This window comes from Pteronotus mesoamericanus, unplaced genomic scaffold (genome assembly GCF_021234165.1).
Source record: "Pteronotus mesoamericanus isolate MK-2021 breed Mesoamerican mustached bat unplaced genomic scaffold, CSHL_Meso_final contig_27, whole genome shotgun sequence".
In the NCBI taxonomy this organism is placed as follows: Eukaryota; Metazoa; Chordata; class Mammalia; order Chiroptera; family Mormoopidae; genus Pteronotus; species Pteronotus mesoamericanus.
In genome coordinates, this window is record NW_026555115.1 from 26,436,913 (window position 1) to 26,455,271 (window position 18,359).

Consider the following 18,359-nt stretch of genomic DNA (forward strand, 5'->3'; position numbering starts at 1 on the left):
ATTTATTCCAGGAATGCAAAGTTGGTACAAGATTTGCAAATCAATAAATGTGATTCACCACATAAACAAAATGAAGGATAAAAACCACATGATCTTATCAATAGATGCAGAAAAAGCTTTTGCTAAAATCAAGCACCCATTTATGATAAAAACTCTCAGCAAAGTGGGAATAGAGAGAACATACCTAAACATAATAAAGGCCATATATGTCAAACCAACTGCCAACATCATACTAAACAGACAAAAATGACAAGCTTTCCCCTTAAGATCAGAAACAAGACAGGGATGTCCACTTTCACCTCAGTTATTCAACATAGTACTGGAAGTTCTAGTCACAGCAGTCAGGCAAGAAGAATAAATAAAAGGCATCCAAATCGGAAAGGAAGAAGTAAAACTGTCTTTATTTGCAGATGACATGATACTATACTTAAGAGAACCCCAAAGATTCCATCAAGAAGCTACTACAACTGATAAATGAATTCAGCAAAGTAGCAGGATACAAAGTTAATATCCAGAAATCAGTTGCATTTTTATATGTCAATAATGAACTAATAGGGAAATTAAGAAAACAATCCCATTCACAATTGCTTAAAAAAAAAAACAAAACCTAGGAATGAACTTAACCAAAGAAAATTACAAGACCCTGAAGAAAGAAATTAAAGAAGATACAAATAAATGGAAGCACATACTGTGTTCATGGATAGGAAGAATTAACATCATTAAAATGTCTGTACTACCCCAGGCAATCTATAGATTCAGTGTAATTCCTAACAAGATTCCAATGATGCATTTCACAGAACTGGAACAAATATATCAAAAATGCATATGGAACCACAAAAGGCCCCGCATAGCAGCAGTGATCCTGAGAAAGAACAAAGTTGGAGGAATCATGCTACCTAATATCAAACTATACTATAAGGCCATAGTAATGAAAACAGCATGGTATTGACATAGAAACAGACACATAGATCAATAGAAAAGAATAGAAACCCAGAAATAAACCCACACCTTTAGTCAATTAGTATTTGACAGAGGAAGCAAGCACATACAATGGGCTAAAGAGTTTATTCAATAAATGGTGTTGGGAAAAATTGGACAGATACATGCAGAAAAATGAGACTAGACTACCTTCTTACACCACACACAAGAATAAATTCAAAATGGGTCAAAGACTTAAATGTTAGACCCGAAATCACAAAAATCCTAGAAGAAAACATAAGCAGCAAAACCTCAGATATTGTTAATAGAATTTTTTAATTGGAGAGCATGATATATTTGTCATAAGTTGGGTCACATTCTCCCAGGAGGAAAGATGAGGGGAAGCACTCAGGTGGCCCTCAGGGTACAGCCTGGTGTTCCAGAGCAGTGTCACAGGTAAAGCTGGTCTTGGGACAGTTCCCACCTCTATATGGGAGGAGCCAGTGTCACTGCCGCCTTCTTAGTGGCTACCACAGCTGAGTTCTGCTGGCTTGCCTGACACCAGTGCCTTCTGTGAGGACATGATGACCAAGGGCAGCATGGCTTCCCAGCAACCATCAGGAGTACAGTAGTAATTGTTGGAGAGCTTGTGGCTGGGGCCCACAGGGAGTTTGGGAGGATGCTGAGTTCGCTTGGTGATCTCCTTGTAGTGCAGTTGGAGCTTTGCCTGCAGGCCTCACCCAGAGGCCCAGTTCCATAACCTCTGAATGAACCGGGTTGCAGACGCCATCTTCCGTCTGCTGTTTATAGAATTCTTTTTATTGGATATGTCACTCCAGACAAAGGAAACAAATGAAAAACTAAATAAATGGAACTACAGGAAACTAAAAAGTTTTGCATTGCAAAGGAAAACATCAACAAAATAAAAAGACAACCCACAGAATGGGTGAATATATTCACTGATATACCTGATAAGGGGTTAATATCTAAAATTCATAAAGAACTTATAAAACTCAACACCAAAAAAGCAAACAACCCAATTAAAAAGTGGGCAGCGCTTGCTGCTGTGGCTCAGTAGATTGAGTATTAGCCTATGAACTGAAAGGTTGCCAGTTCAGTTCCTGGTCATGGCACATGCCTGGGTTGCAGGCCAGGTCCCCAGCTGGGAGCGTGCAGGAGGCAACCAGTACATCTTTCTCTCACACATCAATGTTTCTCTCTCTCTCTCTTTATCCCTCCCTCCTCTCTTTCAAAAAATAACTAAAATTTTTTTTTAAGAAATGAGCAAAGGACATGAGTAGACACTTCACAGAGGACATACTGATTGTCAATAGACATATGAAAAGATGCTCAACATCACTAATCATCAGAGAAATGCAAATTAAAACCACAATGAGGTACCATCTCACACCTGTCAGAATGGCTATCACCAATAAATCAACAAACAAGAGCTGGTGAGGATGTGGAGAAAACTTTTGCACTGTTGGTGGGAATGCAGACTGGTGCAGCCACTGAGGAAAGCAGTATGGAGATACCTCAAAAAATTAAAAAGGATCTGCCTTTTGACCCAGCAGTCCCACTTCTGGGAATATATATATGAAGGAACTCAAAACAATAATTTGAAAGAATATAAGTACCCTTATGTTCATTGCAGCATTATTTACAATCACCAAGATATGGAAGCAACCCAGTGTCCATCAGTAGATGAGTGGATAAAACAACTATGGGACATTTACACAATGGAATACTACTCGGCTGTAAAAAGAAGAAAACTAGCCTTTTCAACAGTATGGATGGACCTGGAGAATATGCTAAGTGAAATAAGCCAATTAGAGAAAGACAAATACCATATGACTTCACTCATATGTGGAATCTAATGAACAAACTGAACTAACAAGCAAAACAGAGACAAACTCACAGATGAAGAATAGATGACAACTAGTAGAGATTGGGGGTTAGGAAGTGGAGGGATTGAGCAAAAAGGAAAAAGGACTCATGGACATGGACAGCAATGTGGTGATTACTCGGGGGAGAGGAATATAAGCGGACTAAATGGTAATTGAAAAAAATACAATAAAGATTAAACTTAAAAAATGCTAGGTTGTATGGTAAATGAATATTTAGTTTTTTAAAAAGCTGCAAAACTTTATTGCAGAATGACTACCATTTTTTATTCCTACCGGCAGTATATGAGTGATCCAGTATCAAATGCTGCTTTCTTGTCAGCATTTGCTATTGATAGATATGTAATGTGGTTTTAATTTGCAAAATGGCCAGTGTTGAACATCGTTTTATGGGCTTATTTGACAGTTATTTGTCCTTTTTAATGAAATGTTTGTTGATATGTTTTGTCCATTTTTCTATTTAAGTAGTTAATTTTTTACTGTGCAGTTTTGAGAGTTTTTTACATATTGTAGACACAAGTTCTTTGTCAGACAAATGCTTTGCAAATATTTTTTCCAGTCTTCAGCTTATCATTTTATCCTTCTCAACAAGGTCTTTTTAATTTTTTGAACACAGTTTATTGATCATTTTTCTCTTTATTCAGATACAATAATTGTCCTCTCTTCAAGTTTACTCTACCTTTTCATTTGTCATCTCCATTCTTCTATTGATCTCATTGAGCTTGCTTTTTATTTTGTTTATGGTATCTTTCAGTTCTAAAGGTTCTATTCAGTTCTTCTTTATATGTCCTATTTCTTTGCTGAGGTTTTCTCTATTTTTATTTCCCTTGTGTTAGTAATTGCTTGTTGAAATATTTCTATAATGACTGCTTTAAAATCTTTGTCGTGTAAGTTCAACATTTGTGTCAACTCGTTGGAATCTGATGTTTTTGTTTTTTTTTTTGTTTTTTTTTTTGTCATTCAAGTTGTGATTTCCCTGGTCTTAGAATGTGACATCCTTGGTTCTTACTATGATTTCAGTTGTATCCTGAACATTTTGAAAATTACATTGTAAGACTGTTAAGTCTTATTTGAATCTTCTGCTTTAGTGGACTTCCACTGATACCACACAAGCAGGGGAAGGGGAACACTGCCACTTTACTGCCAGGGCAGGGGAAGTCCACTCAGCCTCCATCAATAGCCCTCCATCGATAGCCCTAAAGAGAAGTGGTGCCCTGATATTGCCAGGAAGAGGTGGAAGTCCCAGCACCTGACTTTTACTCCACTGACAGTTAGTAGAGAGGGTTGCTTCATTACTGCTCCATTAGAGTAGGAGTCTAAGCTTCACACATGGACTCCGTTGATACGACTGTAGGATATGGAGAAGCTCACCTTGTTATTATTCGGCAATAGTAAAAATCCAGGCTTCCCAGTCAAGTCTCCAGTGACACTGCAGAAGGGGGTGGGGGAGGGGCACCTTGTTACTACTGGGTAGTGCCAAAGTTGAAACTCTCCTCTTGACCTCTTTTAATACTGCCTCTGCAGGGTGAGGGGAGGAACGCTTCATTACTTTGTCATGGCTGGAGATCGATGTCCAGGTCTCCCTTGTTTCTCCACTGACACCACAGTAGGATGGGGTTGGTCAGAGAGAGGCACATCTTCACCACTGAGTGGTGGTGGCAGTCCAGGGTGCACATTTGGCCCAGCAGGGAGGGTGAGGTGCATCTGGTTACCTTTGGGCAAGGATGTTACTCTAGCCTGTCCATTAGGTACTACAGGTTTTCTAGGGTGTTCACCTGGAGTAGAGTAGTTATTGTCATTATTTCTGTCTCACTAGGCTGCCCCTTCCTGGTCCACTGACAAAAGAGCACACCTTTCTTGGCACTCATTGTTTCCAGATTGTAGGATCTTCCCACCACCCCGTTATTTGGAATTAAAACAAAACAAAACAGTGAATTTACTGCCCGGTAATTCCTCAAGTATAGAGTCCCTAGCTGGTCCACCTTCTTCTCTTCATCTTTCTAAGTCTTCTTATGTTTGTTTTTATATGTAATTCCTAGGATTTAAAAAAAAAAAAACCTGTACAGTGGGAGGAATAAGGAGAAATGCATCTGCACTACCTCCTCTGGATCCAAGAAATCCAACCCTTTTTTTTTTTTTTTTTTTTTTAAAGAAAGACATGAATAGCCATGCTATATGGCACTATCAGGGCAGAAAAAGTTAAGATAGGAACAGTAATTCTGGTTGGTTTTTTAATTCGGTGTTTAAACAAATTTGATTCAAAGAGAAAAAGTAAAGAATAATCAATTAACAGTATATAAAAACAGGCCCTATTATCGTAACCTCATTGTTGGGACTTTATTACTATTTAGCTTAAGATGGTGCATGTCACCTTATTAAAATAAACCCAGAGATTTCAAGATTTAGTACTAAAAGGAGAATCTCCGTGTTGGAAAGGGCTGCTGATAAAGCAGCACCTGCTTTGGCTCAGTAGCTGCTGCAGGGCAACCATAGGCAAGTGAATACAGAGACTATGAGGTGGAGTCTAGATTCCTACCAGCTCACAAAAGGCAGCCAGGATGATAGAGATCAGCACAGTAATATAATTATTGTAACAACCATGAGAGAGCTCTTAATATAAACAAAAGATGTGTTCCTTTTAGGTGTACATACACTTTTCTGACATATTTCAAAATAAACCTTAAATAAAGTTTATAAAAGAGTTTTTAGAATTTGTTGATTTAAATTTTATGCAGTAAAGATGTTTATATTTAACATCATTCTGGACTTTCTTGTAAGTGAACATATATCCAACTCATTCTATAAGTTTGGCAGCTTCCTCATATAATACAGGAACACATTTTTTTAAAAAAAATCAAATGATGATTGCAGAGAAGATAAAATCTGTGAATTTTTGTTGTCTGGGAATACAAATTTCTTCTATTTCTTCCTGAAATTGAACCTCAGGAGAAAAGATGCTCCATTTCAACCTCAGCATCTCCCACTTTCTGTGGGAATAGTACCCTAGTTTTATTCTGTCAGAATCTCTATTTATCATAAAGCTGTCAGGCTCTCAATATGTCTTCCTTCAGATACCATTGATGCTGACCATTGAATTTAGGGCCCTCCAAAGATGATTGGGACCACATCAGGGCATCACCTTGAAATCTCCTGTATTATATCCCGATCATCCAGAATTACAAAAATATTAAGTGTCTAGTTACCTGTGTAAACTTAAGAAGAGCTGCAAAGCTTTAAAGACTTGTCTTCTAGAGCCACCTGTTCCTCTTTAAATTTCCTCAAAGTATATTTGGAGAAGGAAAGGACGTTTTATTTCACTGTTGGAAGGAAAAAGAATGTGAGAACACAGAGTGTATTCACTGATTTTAGGGACTAACTTCTTTAGCTGGGTATCTTGAAGACTCTCTGTCTTTTGCTTTTAAAATACTTGGGAGAAATTAGCTTTTTAACCATGAAAGAGCTGAAACATCTTGTTCAACATTCTATTGGCTTGGGATTGGCTTATCAGGAGAGCCTGGATTTATACCATAGCCTTTCTCTTCCACTTGTGGTTACTGTTTTGCTTATACTTCTCTGGTTCCTGTGCTGTCTTATTTAAGGAGCAAGCATGGTATAGCCCTTTTTTGACTGAGTTGTATCAAGTAATCAGGTTTGTTCCTTAGCCCCCATTCTCTATTGAGGGTCTCTTTCTACACCATAACCACTTGTCCATCCTTCTAAAAAAAATGGCAGTTTGAAGCTTTTTATAGAAGACTGTCATCTTTCTCATGCATTCATACTCTTATATGCCTTTCTTGTTCTCTCTCACTTTTCAAAGACAAATATTAAAGAAAGAGTTTTAGGAAATTCCTTTTGCATATTTTTTTCCATAAAACAAAAATTTATATTCCCGGAGAGCAAAAATACCTTTTATATAGTGGCCTTGTAATAAGAATTTATTTCAAAGGTTTAGCTCTGCCTTTTTGAAAAAATTTTTACTATAATCCAAGTTACCTCTTAGCCAAGCAGGATTACTTCATAACAGGTGTGTATCAATTTGAAAACCACCTTATTCATAAATAGAAAGATAAAACAAATCAGATGCAATTCAAACAAAACCTTCTATTATTGGAAAAAATATGGACGTTCGTACTATAGAAAATGAAGAGATACTAGAGAAATTTGCTTATAATCCTAATGGGTTTTTCCAGGTATAGTATAGAGAGAAGTAGAATTAATGAATATGACAGAAGCAGTTTTTGCTAGCACTAAAGACCATTAGCTGGGGTCAAACAGAAAACTCCTTCTTGATCAAATTCAGAGGATAAATAAATAGAAATAGCAGCAGCTGATATTTACTGAGTGATTATGAAGTGCCACGCTCTGTATACAGTTCATGACATATACTGTCTCATTTAATTCTCACAGTAATCCTAAGGAATAGTTAATTTATTCCTATTTTACAATTAAAGCTAAGACAGATGAACTTTTATGCAGAGTCTCATGCCCACTATATTACAGAGCCAGTGTTTAAACCCAGGTCCATCAGACTCTACAGATACGTTTTCATAGACATCATGTTATTTATATGTATCATGGATGGCACTGTCTTTCTGAAAAATTATAGTGGCTTCCCATTGCTTACATAGTTAGCTTTATTTAGCATGCTTTCCAGTACCTCAGATTATTTGACCTCATCCTTATGTCCTGCCTATCTACTCAACACACTATCTCCTACAACAATTTCAAAATTCACTGTATATATTTATTTTTGTGCCTTTTACTCAGTTTGTTCCCTGAACCTGGAATGCTTTTCCCATTATGGAAACCTGACTCATTATTTAGGGTTCAGTCCAAGTGCCTGCTTTTCTGTGAAATCTTTCCAAATCCTTCCAGCTGAAACTTTTTTTGCACTTTAAAAGTAAACTTTTTATTGACATATGACATACATTTAAAGCAGTGCACAAATCTTAAGTGCATAGATATAAATTGAACACTTTCAGTAATGAGCCCACATCAAAAAACATTACTTGTCAGTTACACTTCAATAAACTGAAAAATATTAAGTTAAAATAAAAAAGATACAGGACTTCCAGTCAAGATGGTGGCATAGGTAAACACGGTACTTGCGTCTTCTCAAAACCACATCAAAATTACAACTAACCTACAGAACAACCATTATTAAGAGCCACCTGAAATCAAGCTAAATGGAAGTCCTACAGTTAAGGAATTAAAGAAGAAACCACATCAAGACTGCTGGGAGGGGCAGAGACATGGAATGGGCTGGCTGGTCCCACACCTACGTGTGGCCAATAAAAATCAGAGGGATAGCTTGGCTGAAAAGGTTCCCCCTGAGGAGGGAGGGGACCCAGCCCCATACCAGATCCCCCAGCCCTGGGTTCCAGTGCTAGGAAAGGAAGTCCCAGTAACTTCTGGTTGTAAAAACTGGCAGGGATTTAGGCTGACAGAGATGGAGGGACCCTGAAGTCCCAGGCAGTTCCTCTTAAAGGGCCTGCACACAGACTTACTTGAATTCACTCCCTCAGAGCTTCAGCACTGGGACAGCAGCTTGAGTGACCCCAGAAACATACGGGGGGAACTGAATTGTTGGCATCAGGGAGAGTTAGAGGGGCACCTTTCTCCCAGACAGAATTGCTGACAGAGGCCATTGTCCCTTTGATGAACCCTCCCCCTACAGACCCAGCAGGCTGGTGCCATATCCTAGACTCCACCAACCTTGCTATCACTGTTCGTTAAACCTTGGGCATTCCCTGAGACCCGCCACACCCAAACTTTGAGCCCACCCAAACTGTTTCTAGTGGCTTTTCCATATGAATGGCTTGTCTTGACTTATGCTTCAGATTTTCCTAAATTCTCTCAAACAAACAGTATCTGGCCTCAACATGCCCTGTACCTCTTGCTAAGTGGTCTCAGGCCTGGCACTAGCAGAAACAAGCCTTGGTTCACAGCTTGGCCTCACCTGGGCACCTCTAAGCCCAGCATAAGTAGCAGCCATCTGCAGATCACTTTGTAGCTATGCCATGTGGCCCTGAACAAAACACAGGTGGTGGCTGACCTTGGCCTGTACCTCCCAGGAGGCCCCAGAGCCAGCACACCCAGTGGACAACTTCAGATCACATTGAAGCATCACCACCCAACTGCCTCCACAAGTGACAGACTCGAGGGTAGACTCAGTGGGCACCAGAGCCCTGCTGAAGTAAGTCCTGCTCAATGGGGTGAGCCCCTGCACAGCTGATCTTCCATGTTGGTCGAAAGTCACTGGCCGGAGGTCACAGTCAGTGATTCTGATCAGCCTGGGTGAACCCCTCCCATTTATGTGCCAATGGCAGTCAAGGCTCAACTACAAGAAGTGGATGTACAGCCCACACATGGGGTACACAGCTTGGGTGACAGGAGAGGCTGTGCCACTGGACCCTACAGGATACTACATCAGGCCACTCTGCTAAGCCTGGGCGACACAGCAGCTATACCTAATACCTAGAAACAAACAGGGAGGCTGCCAAAATAAGGAGACAAAGAAACATGGCCCAAATGAAAGAACAGGAGAACTCTCCAGAAAAAGAACAAAATGAAATGGAGGTGAGGAAACTGCTACATATACAGTTCGAAACATTGGTTATAGGATGCTTAATGAACTTAGTGAGAACCTCAGCAGCATAGAAAAGAACCAGTCAGCAATGCAGGATACACTAATTGAAGTGAAGAATAATCTACAAGGAATCAATACTAGAGTGGATGAAGCTGAGAATGAAATAACCAATTTAGAATATAAGAAAGCAAAAAACACCCAATCAAAACAGCAAATAGCAAAAAGAATCCAAAAATAATAGAGACAGTGTAAAGAGCCTCTGGGACAATTTCAGACATACTAACATTTGCATCTCAGTGGTGCCGGAAGATGAAGAGAGAGCAAAAAAATTAAAAATCAATTGAAAAAATAATGACACAAAACTTCCCTAACTTGGTGAAGGAAGTAGACATACAACTCTAGGAAGTGCAAAGAAGCCCAAGCAAGATGAACCCAAAGAGTTTCACACCAAGACACATCATAATTAAAATGCAAAGGGTTAAAGACAGAGAGAATGAATCTTAAAAGCAACAAGAGAAAAACAGTTAGTTACCTAAAAAGGTGCTCCCATAAGACTATCAGCAGATTTCTCAAAAGAAACTTTGCAGGCCAGAAGGGATCAGCAAGAAATACTCAAAGTGATGAAAAGCAAGGACCTACAACCAAAAGTATTCTACCTAGGAAAGTTATCATTTTAGGATTGAAGGACAGATAAAGAGCTTTCGAAACCAGAAAAGCTAGAGTTCATTACCACCAAACCAGTATTCTATGAAATGTTAAAGGATGTTCTTGAAGATCTTTTGACAAAAGCCATTCTGACTGATGTAGGTGATTACTCATTATGGTTTTGATTTGCATTTCCCTCATTATTAGTGATGTTGAAATTTTTGTTTTAGTTTTGCTCCATCATCATCCTGCAGAGTTCTGTTTTAAATTTTGCTCTGATTGCATATTTATTACATCTCTACAGCCCATGATACTGTTTTGAATATAGAATTATTCATCTTTGTTTCATAAATCTATTTTTTCCTGTGATTATTTCCTGTTTTTCTAGGATGGAAAAGAATTCCTGGGAAATCCATGAAAGAAGAATGAAGGAGCAGTACCTTATGGCTATTACAGATAAAGATCAGCAGATTAGTCATCTGCAGAATCTTATGAGGGAATTGAGATCTTCCTCCCATACTGAAACCCTCAAAGTACAGTACCAAAGACAGGTGAGTAATTTCAATGCCAGTTGCTCCTCAGAGGTAATCATTACCCAGGAAGCATCCATATGTCACTATTAGGCAAGCCACTTAGGATTTCCTATGAGGTGGACAGAGTTCTGGAGGGAAGGAATTACGCATGAACAACCTTAGGGGGAAATTTCATCAGTGTTTTTATCTTGGCAGGCATCACCAGAGACATCAGTTTCCCTAAATGGGTCACAAAACCTAGTGTATGAGACGGAACTTCTTAGGACTCAGCTCAATGACAGCTTAAAGGAAATTCATCAAAAGGAATTAAGAATTCAGCAACTGAACAGCAAGGTAAGTCTTTCTGGCTAGACTAGAATTCAGTTTCCACGACTGGAAGCAAAAAGGTAAGTAGAAGCTGATTAAACCTAGGCTCCAGCTGTAGCATATCCTAGGGTACAGAAGTTTTACCTTTCTCAGAGCCTGGGTTGCTTACTGCAGCACTAGACACAGGGCTATTTTCTTTTCCTTGCCTTTGAGGAGTCTTTGGGAAATATGTGGAAAAATCCATTCAGTAAGAGTAAAAAAGCCAACTCCTTTAAGAAATCTTCTCAGCATCATCTGCCCATCTCTATCACTTCTTAGTAATGTTGAGGTCACTCTCCACAAAACCCCCAACAAGTTCCCCTATACTTCCCACCAGTGTGCAACAGGGAAGAGTCTCTGGGAGACGGAGGGAAGATTTTCAGCTGTGATTAGACAGCAGAAGGCCCATCTGTGGGCCTCCTTACTGTGTGATGTTCTGGAACTAAAGAAGACAACTTGCTTTTTCCCATACCCTACCCTTGCCACTCCAGATACTCTAGGGAAGCATTCTGGAATAGATGGGACATATTTCTATAGGGAAGGGCCACTTTGCCATCTGGACCCTAGAGCAAAGGCAAAGGCAAGATTAAAGAAAATTCTTTTTAGGTGCCTTCTCACGTCTGTCCTCACTCCTCCTCCATTCTCTGGCTTGCCTTCCTCCTTCACTGACCTCCCCAACCCCACCCCCTTATGAATCATACTTTTGTTACTCTCTGACTATTCAAATATTCTCTAGTGACACCTCCCCTCGTTCTACCTTCTTTAGAGGAAGCCAGCCGGGTGGTTTTTATGCTACAACTCGAGGGGATTTAAGAGAGCATTTAAATTCTGGAGTGTGAAGACTGGTTTTGAGGAGAGGTGTGAATGTCCAAAAATTATATGTATGGTGTATGCATGAGTGTGTGAATGGGTGCATGATGTGCAAGCATGTGTGTGTGTAACAAGTCATCAGTTCATCAAGGGATCTGTGATCCAAAAATTATAAAGAGCAGTGGGCTGTTTCATAAATGAGGAAACTAAGCCCTAGAGGAATTATGCCTAAGGTGTTAGGGGGAGAAGGTCTGAGATAACTATGATAATATGTATGGAAAAGCACAGTGCCTAGCTTATGTAGAAGGTACTTTTTAAATGTTGTTAAATTCAACTATTTGACATTGAAGCATAGGTACTGATAACACTATTAACTTTGGCACAGACATTTACATTTTTAAAAAATGTTTATTGATCCAATGAATTGCTAAAATTGCAGACCCTTTGTTGGGGGAATTGTCTGGGAGTTTTTAGAGGGGCTCTAGAGAAGATCCAACCCAGTTCCCCTACCAGCTTGTTAGTTTCCAGAACATTCTACCCTTCATAGCTCTGTAACATTTCTTTTTTCCATAAGCTAGATCCCATCTCAACCCTGTTGTATTTGCTCTCTTGAAGATTAGATTGTGACTCACTCTGGGCATTTATCTTTCTAGGAGAGTGTTTTTAAACTGCAATTCAGTGCTATTAGTAGATAATGAAGTCATTTCAGCAGATAGCAAAAATGTTAACGTAAACGTTTTACTGAGGTGAAACACAGGAAAGCACTTAAGTCAAACAGTGTGGCCTATTTCCATAAAGTGAAGACACCTGTGTAATCAGCACCCAGCTCAAGAATTATTAGAACATACCAGACCTGGAAGTCCCGTGTGCCCTCTTGTTTTTTTGTTTTTTGTTTTTTCTTTTTCCAGAATATGTTTGGGATCTCTTTACCTCTTTTTTTAAATTATATTTTATTGATTATGCTATTACAGTTGTCCAATTTTTCCTCCTTTGCTCCCCTCAGCCCGGTAACCCCCCTTCCCTACAGGAATTCCCCCCCTTAGTTCATGTCCCTGGGTTGTGCATGTAAATTCTTTGACTTCTCCGTTTCCTATGCTATTCTTAACACCCCTGTGTCTGTTTGTTCCTACCAATTATGCGTCTTAATCCCTGCACCATTACCCCATTCTACTCCTTCTCCCTCCCCCTCCCAGCTGATAACCCTCCAAATGATCTCCATACTTACGATTCTGTTCCTGTTGTGGTGGTTTGCTTAGTTAGTTTTTTTCTTTTCTTTTCTTTTCTTTTAGATTCAGCTGTTGATAGTTGTGAATTTGTTGCCTTTTTAATGTTCATGATTTTGATCTTCTTTTTCTTAAATATGTCCCTTTCACATTTCCTGTAATAATGGCTTGGTGGTGATGAAATCCTTTAGCTTTACTTTGTCTAGGAAGCACTTTATCTGCCCTTCCATTCTAAATGATAGCTTTGCTGGATAGAGAAATCTAGGTTGTAGGTCCTGGCTTTTCTTCACTTTGAATACTTCTTGCCAGTTCCTTCTTGCTTGCAAAGTTTCTTTTGAGAAATCTGCTGATAGTCTTATGAGAACTCTTTTGTAGGTAACTCTCTTCTTTTCTCTTGCTGCTTTTAAGATTCCCTTTTTATCTTTAACCTTTGGCATTTTAATTATGATGTGTCTTGGTATGGTCTTCTTTGGGTACAACTTATTTGGGACTCTCTGTGCTTCCTGAACTTGTATGTCTATTTCCTTCGCTAAATTGGGGAAGTTTTCTTTCATTATTTTTTCACATAAGTTTTCAGTTTCTTGCTCTTCTTCTTCTCCTTTTGGCATCCCTCTAATTTGGATGTTGGCACATTTGGAGATGTCCCAGAGGTTCCTAAACCTATCCTCTTTTTAAAAAATTCTTGTTTTTTTTCTTTGTATTCTGGTTAAATGTTTATCTCTTCCTAATGTTCCAAATTGTTGGTGTGAATCCCAGCTTCGTTTCCTTCTCTGTTGTTTTCCTGTAGATTTTTCTTATTTTCACTTAGTGTAACCTTCATTTGTTCCTTTTTTAAAAAAATTTTTTTAAAGATTTTATTTATTTATTTTTAGACAGAAGGGAAGGAGAGGAGAAAGAGAGGGAGATAAACATCAATGTGTGGTTGCCTCTTTTATGCCCCCAGCTAGGGACCTGGCCCACAACCCAGGCATGTGCCCTGACTGGGAATCAAACCAGTTACCCTTTTGCTCACAGGCTGGCACTCAATCCACTGAGCCACATCAGCCAGGGCTCTTCCTTTATTTCTTTTTCCATACTCAGTCATTTCTTTGAGCATCCTGATCACCAGTGTTTTGAACTCTGCATCTTACAGGTTGGCTATCTCCATTTCGCTTAGTTCCTTTTCTGGAGTTTGTTCTGTTCCTCCATTTGGGCCATATTTCTTTGTTTCCTCAAGTTAGCCTCCCTGTGTTTGTTTCTGTGTATTAGATATAGTTGCTTTTATTTCCTGTTTTAGTAGTGTGGCCTGCCTCAAAAAGACACCTGAAAATTGTGTAGGGTGGAGCCTTAGGTAATTGCTGGTGTGAGGCACCCACTTCACTGCTTTGTGGCTGTGTGGGAGGGCTTAGAAAGATTACACTGCTGCCTCCAGGCTTCTGGCAGTTTGCCCAGTGCTCACCCCATTTCCAGTCACTTCACCCCTCTTCTGTGTGTGGCTGGTGCCTTTCTAGCTGCTGCCCTGGTGATGAATCCTGGAGTGGGTGGGTTTGCGTACATTTTAAGACCGTGCTGGCCCTTTAAGTAGCAAAAATCTGGCAGCTTCTTTCAACCTCCCAAACCTCACTGGTTTTTACAGCCAGAAGTAACGGATATCTACCTTCCCAGTGCTGGAACCTTGGGCTGTCTAGTGTGGGGCTGGGATCGCTTGCTCCTTAGGCATCCCTCCTGTCCATTCGGCTGCCCCTGGTACCCATCTGAATGAATGTGTCTTCTTTAAATCCTTGATTGTCAGACTTCCATACAGCTCAATTTTCTGGTGTTTCTGGGTCTTACTAGTTTTGAGATCTGATTGTAATTCTTTTTATGGTTGCACAAGGAGGTGAAGTGTGTCTACCTATGCCTCCATCTTGATCAGAAGTCCCTTGTGTCCTCTCTGTTCACTACCACCTCTGTAGAACTACATGTAACTGGAATCATGCCATCTTTTTTGTGTTGCTTCATTTATTTTGTGATACCCATATTGTATGTAGTATTATTTTTTGATTCTTATGTGGTATAGTGTTGCACTGTAGGCATATACCGTAATTATCCTATTCTACTGTTGAAGAATTTTTGAGTTTTTCCATTTTGGGGCTACTACGAACAGTGCAAATAGTGTTTTTTATAAAACAAAATAAAAGGGATTGAAAATATATATGTATTATGAAATAAAGAGTATCTTTTTCAGAAACTTTAGTTTCAGTTATTTATGGACTGGTTTCTGGGTCATAATCAAAGTTATGTTTTCTTTAACAGCTTTATTGAGATACACTTCACATACCACTTAAAGCATGAGAAACATTGCTTTAGGTCACTGTCATTCTGGGTGAGAAAGAGTTCTTTAGAGCTCAGCTCTAAGAAAGGTATCTCTATCCCTAGCATCATTCATTCATTTTTTTTAATCAAGCAAGTAACTGTTTGCCTTCTGTGAGCCTGGCCATATGCAGTTACTGAGGATATATATAGCCTCTCATGGAGCTTACATTCTAGTGAGCTAAGAGTCTCAATCTAAGTGGGTCCTAGATAACTGGGAGAATTGGTTCTTGGACTCTAGGTTGGGATTGTAGTAGATGGGCTGTCAGCATATAAAGGCTCCGCTCCAAGCCATTGCCCTAATTCTTTGCATGTGTGCTCAGACTTTATATGTATTTGTACCAACATGGTTGAATGTCTATATGTAATGCAAACTTGAAAACATGAGAGGAATGGTATAATATAGTCTAGATTGCTCCCTCCTATTCTAGGTGCTAACCTCCATTTTTACAAGTATAGACATGATGAAATACAATAGCTTATGATCTACAGCAGAAATCAGCAAATTTTTCCTTACAAACCCAGATTGTAAATACTCAGGTTTTGTAGGCCATGCTGTCTCTGTTACAACTACTCAGCTCTGCAAGTGTAGCACAAAAGCAGCCACAGATGATACAAAGACAAATGGGGCAGTGATGTTCCTATAAAACGTAATTCACAAAAGGCAGTAGGCCCTGTCTGTAGTTTGCCAGCCCCTAAACTACAGGGATCTATATCTATCCTAGAGAGAAAAATAATAAACATTCTAAAGGTAGTTTACACACAGGCATGGAAACATGGAGCAGACTGAAAGTGATCAGAGGGGATGGGGAGAGAGGACAATGGTGGAAAGAAGGGGAAGGGACTAGACAAAGAACATGTATGAATGACCCATGGACATGGACAACAGTGGGAATTGACTGTGGGAGTGGGGGGTGGGGGTGGGATGGGTTGAGGAGGGGTAAAGGGGGAAAAAATTAAGACAACTGTAGTAAATAAACATGATTAAAAAAAATTTTTAAATGAGTTGAAATTTAACCAAAGAAAAAGAAACAATAGTCTTTTCAACAAATGATGCTAGAACAACTGGATATCCACAGGCAAAAATAAAAAAAAAAATTAAGGTGGTTTACATGAGGGTAGCTTATTGTAAGTAATTAGACTTCTCCAGTTAAAGTGGATAGTGCTTCCAATGAATTTTACAAATCTGCCCTTTCTCCTCTAGATATGAAAAGGAAAAGAATGTTACGATTTTTTTCAATTCTGAGGGATTTTGTTTATTTCTGTTTGGGGTTTTTTTTTCTTGTTTTTGTTTGTTTGTTTGGTATATTTGTTTGTTGTGTCCAGGAAAATTAATTTCACCTGGAGTAGGAGAGAATCGTGTTACTCCCTGTCTCAGAACCCAGTAGTTGTCATTGTACCAAGCTGTCTCTGTCTTCAAATTAGTGTGTCCTTTCCTTTACCAATTGCCACATTTCCTAACAAAAACCCATAACCTACTTAACTTCTCTTGCTGACTCTCAGCTGTGGCACCTTCAGGTAGTCGATAGAGCTCTAGACTTGGAATCAAGAACATTCTTGGGTCCTAGTCTGCCATCTACCAGCCACATAACATTAGGCAAGTCACTATTCATCTCTTTTTCTGTTTTTCATTTATCAGTGGGGACAGAAATTCTTCCTCTCTCTCTCTCTAATAAAGTAATCCTTTTGAAAGTGGTTTGTAAACTGAACATTGCTCTTCAGAGGTAAAATTATTTGTCATATTTTTCATTTTTGCCATGCAGATATTTTTGTCATGTGTATTTGTTCTAATTTTTCATATGCACCAAATGTTCTTACTGGTCATCATAGAGTTTCTAGAAAAGTGTTTATTTTTTTCTCTGAACACTGATTCAGCTTTTTAACTCAAACATTGACCTAAAATCCTTACAAAAAGGACTATTCAGGAAAAGACTGAACATCAGCCAGGTACACCAGTTTCCTTTCATATAGCATATAGTCCTGCAGTAGGTACTTCAGAGAGACATCTCCATGGTTATTAATGTATCTGTATGTTAATTAAAACAACGGAAGAATTAGAATTATAGTTCCAAGGGACTGAATTCAAATCAATAGGCAGAAGCTCCAAAGAGTAAATTTTGGTCCAGTATTAAAAATAATTTTCTATTTCTGACATGATGAAAAATGGCTTGGGTCACCTTGTCAGGTAGTGAGCATACCTGACACTGAACATGTTCAAGGGAAGACCGAATAACTACCTGTTACTCATGTAGCAGAGGGGAATCCTGCTTTGAATGATTGAAATGTTTATACCTCTGAGTCTGTATTCCCAGTATACTTTCTTACATGTACATAAGCATATTAGAATTTATTCTGTTTCCCCCTTCTACCGCATATTAAAATTTTTTATTCTACATTCCTGGTAACATAACTCTCTGCAGCACTGAAGAATCTTCCCAGAAATACTCCTGTATGAATTTTTAGATGACAGCTCTATCTCCAGTCATCTTGAACTCTGGGCATTATAGTCATTTGTTAGTAATTTCAACTTGGACCCAAGCTACTGTCATCCCCTTCCATACCTATTAAATCAAAAAGGAAGTAGAGCGTGAGCTGGTGTGGCTCAGTGGATTGAGTGCCGGCCTGTGAACCAAAAGATCGTCAGCTCAATTTTCAGTCAGGGCACATGCCTGGGTTGTGGGCCAGGTCCCCATTTGGGGGCGTGTGAAAGGCAACCAACTGGTGTATCCTCTTGCACATTGATGTTTCTCTCCCTCTCTTTCTCCCTCCCTTACCCTCTCTCTAAAAATAAATAAATTATTTTTTTAAAAAAGCAAGTGGGACACAGTGATGATTGAGGGCTTCCACTTCCTTTTTTTTTTTTTCTTTTTTTCTTTTTCAGTAAATGTAGTGGGCACTGTAAATCAAGTTTCTTGCTACTTCCCCCAAATTGTTTTTCTTTCTTGGTCAAAAAATTCTGAGTTTTCTCACTTTGATGGAACACACTGCGCTATTGTTGCTTTTATTGAAATAAAGGCCTTGCATTAAAAGAATTAAATCCTGCCCTAGCTGCTGTTGCTCA

At 39.1% G+C, this 18,359-nt stretch overlaps 1 protein-coding gene and 1 pseudogene across 5 annotated transcripts in view; one reads left to right on the plus strand and one right to left on the minus strand.

Annotated features, from left to right (window-relative positions):
• GOLGB1 (golgin B1) overlaps positions 1-18,359 on the plus strand; it is an 85,231-nt gene that overhangs the window by 62,118 nt on the left and 4,754 nt on the right. For all 5 annotated transcript variants that reach the window (XM_054575229.1, XM_054575230.1, XM_054575232.1 and 2 more), the window contains 2 exons: positions 10,445-10,607; positions 10,785-10,922. In XM_054575229.1, the coding sequence (XP_054431204.1) occupies positions 10,445-10,607; positions 10,785-10,922 (301 nt within the window). The remainder of the gene's footprint in view (positions 1-10,444; positions 10,608-10,784; positions 10,923-18,359) is intronic.
• LOC129071846 (NADH dehydrogenase [ubiquinone] 1 alpha subcomplex subunit 7-like) lies at positions 1,369-1,708 on the minus strand (annotated as a pseudogene).